This window comes from Montipora foliosa, chromosome 14 (genome assembly GCF_036669935.1).
Source record: "Montipora foliosa isolate CH-2021 chromosome 14, ASM3666993v2, whole genome shotgun sequence".
Taxonomy (NCBI): domain Eukaryota; kingdom Metazoa; phylum Cnidaria; class Anthozoa; order Scleractinia; family Acroporidae; genus Montipora; species Montipora foliosa.
In genome coordinates, this window is record NC_090882.1 from 7,984,311 (window position 1) to 7,986,810 (window position 2,500).

The 2,500-nt window shown below is 33.5% G+C and overlaps 1 protein-coding gene across 3 annotated transcripts in view; it reads right to left on the reverse strand.

The window, feature by feature from the left end:
- The window catches only part of LOC137985447 (inhibitor of growth protein 1-like), a 37,162-nt gene that overhangs the window by 24,236 nt on the left and 10,426 nt on the right, over positions 1-2,500 (reverse strand). For all 3 annotated transcript variants that reach the window (XM_068833072.1, XM_068833074.1, XM_068833073.1), the window contains 3 exons: positions 2,463-2,500; positions 1,596-1,640; positions 1-31 (listed from right to left, as the gene is read on the reverse strand). The exon at positions 1-31 is cut by the window's left edge and continues 93 nt beyond it; the exon at positions 2,463-2,500 is cut by the window's right edge and continues 62 nt beyond it. In XM_068833072.1, coding sequence (XP_068689173.1) covers positions 1-31; positions 1,596-1,640; positions 2,463-2,500 — 114 coding nt within the window. The remainder of the gene's footprint in view (positions 32-1,595; positions 1,641-2,462) is intronic.

Here is a 2,500-nt window from a genome sequence, read left to right on the forward strand (position 1 = left end):
TGCTTGTCATGGTTACGCTGCCTTCTGTTTCCTTAAACAAAGTGATACACGTGGTACAGGAGTCCCACACTCAACCATCTGAGCTTACTGTTTATCTGTCTCTTTTTGTACAAATAATGTAACAGATGTACTTACAGTTCTGTCTTATTAAACTAAGAAAAAGTCAGGAGCCATCATAATAATAATAGTAGTTATTTATAATTATTATAACTATTAGAGTTCTCACCATCTTCATAATAATAATAATAATAATAATAATAATAATAATAACATAATAGATCTGATGTAGTTCTTCTTGATAAGATAGAAAGATCATGTTATATGATAGATATCGCGTACCCTTTTGATACAAGAGTGCTGGAAAAAGAACAAGAAAAATGGAAAAATACCAAGAATTAAAAAGAGAGATTGGGAAAATCTGGAGCTGCCGAAAAGTAATTGTCGTACCAATTGTCGTTGGTGCACTAGGGATGTTCAGCAAAAATTTGAAAACATCGTTGAAGAAAATTGGACGAGATTGCACGGTATTACTACAAAAAGCCTCCTTGTTGGGAACGGCAAGAATCTTGAGAAGAACACTAGACACCTAAGGCCATAGGTCGTGGCTTGATGCCTAGTTTACAAACCACGTTAACAACATATCGTGTGAATGAACGAAATAATAATAATAATAATAATAATAATAATAATATTATTATTATTATTATTATTATTATTATTAATTTTGTAAGTGGTTTGAACGCAGGAGTCATATCATAATTAAGTAAAGTAAGATCGTCCGGGTGAGTGTAGTCCTGAGAAGGACTGTTTGAGATGACATTGACTCACATTTCGACAACCTGAGCGGAAGTCATCCTTGACTCTGAAGATGACTTCCACTCAGGTTGTCGAAACATCAGTCACTGTCATCTCAAACAGTCCTTCTCAGGACTACACTCACCCGGATGATCGTACTTTACTCAATTAAAATATTAATTTTATTATGATAATAGCGGAATACAGTTTTTGGGGCGCACTTGGTTAAAACGCACCTTTAACTCTCAAACTTGATGGCATTTATGTCAAGAACCTCAAAATCTCAGCAGAATCCTCAGCTATAAGACAAACCTCAAATAGAGGAATTTGGTTCAACTCATCGCTAGTTCTGCTGTCTCACCTGAACATTGAAGTTTGAGCCAAGAAAAGTGGAAGTGGCAGAAGGAAATTCAACAAAAATTTAGAGAAAAACCTTTAAATCCTGCTGTTATTAGTACTTTCTTGGGGGCATTTTTGTTGTACAACAATGCTAAGAATTGAAGGCCATCATCACCAACGTTGGTGTGAGGCCACCATTTTGGAATTGCAGTAGGGGAAAGACTGGGACGAGTTTAACATACAAGATGATGGCAAAGGATCGAAGAATCATGCCTACACAAGTTTTGTTGCAAGAAGTTACTCGGCTATAAGACACATCTTGAGTTTAGATCACATTTGGAGCCAGAAAGCAATTTCTGAGAAAAATGCTGTGCCTTACAACCAAAAAACTACAGTAATATAATAATAATAATAATAATAATAATAATATTAATGCTATTATTAACGTAGTTATTACTTACTTTTTGTCTTTTCAGCAGGCTTTGTGGGATGTTCCTCTAAAATGACTGGAGAAAAAAACAAAGAAGAAAAATGACAGAAATTTATTGTTATTGTACCATAATAACATTCAAATGGTTTTCTTGGAGAAACTGTATTTATACATAAGAAAAGAATTATGTTTTAATTAAGGGGTTATATAAGTGCAGTGGCAAGAGCACTAATCTTTCATGTGTCCTGAAGTTAAATTTTAGTTCTCTTAGTACTCTACAACAAGAAGTTTTTCATGCACCAAAAAACATATCTGCTCAGACTTTTACTTTTAAATTACCATATTATCTCTTAACCACTAAAAATGAGTTTTTCCCAGCTCACAAAACCTTGGTGATCAAACAGGACCATTGTACAAGAAAACAGCCCTAATGTAAAAACGCAAAAAAGTGACTCAAATTGCCATTTACCAATTGGACACAAACAATAGAAAGTTGTGGCTTTCAGTTTGTGTCCAATCATTTGTCAAGACAACTGCAAATGGTCTGTTGAGATTTTGTACCCAGGGGCTTATCTGTGAAGTCAGTACCTTTTTTCCCATCCCAACTCAACACCCCAGGGTCTTTAAAGATGAAAAATGTTGGACCTTATTTGATTGGTAGAAATTTGGTTGTAATTTGATGACATCACTTTCTCCCCCATTACATTTAAAGTAGCATAAAATTATGGGAAATTAATAACGTCATTATCATTCTAAATTACTAACATATTTATGTTTACGTTTCTCAAAGTAAAGGTTATCACTAGGTGGAGTAATTATTATTATTATTATTATTATTATTATTATTATTATTATTATTATTATTATTATTAATGCTGTTATTGTTGTGACCGGATACCTGGTTGAGCCTCTTGTTTCAAAATTGGTGGTAAATCT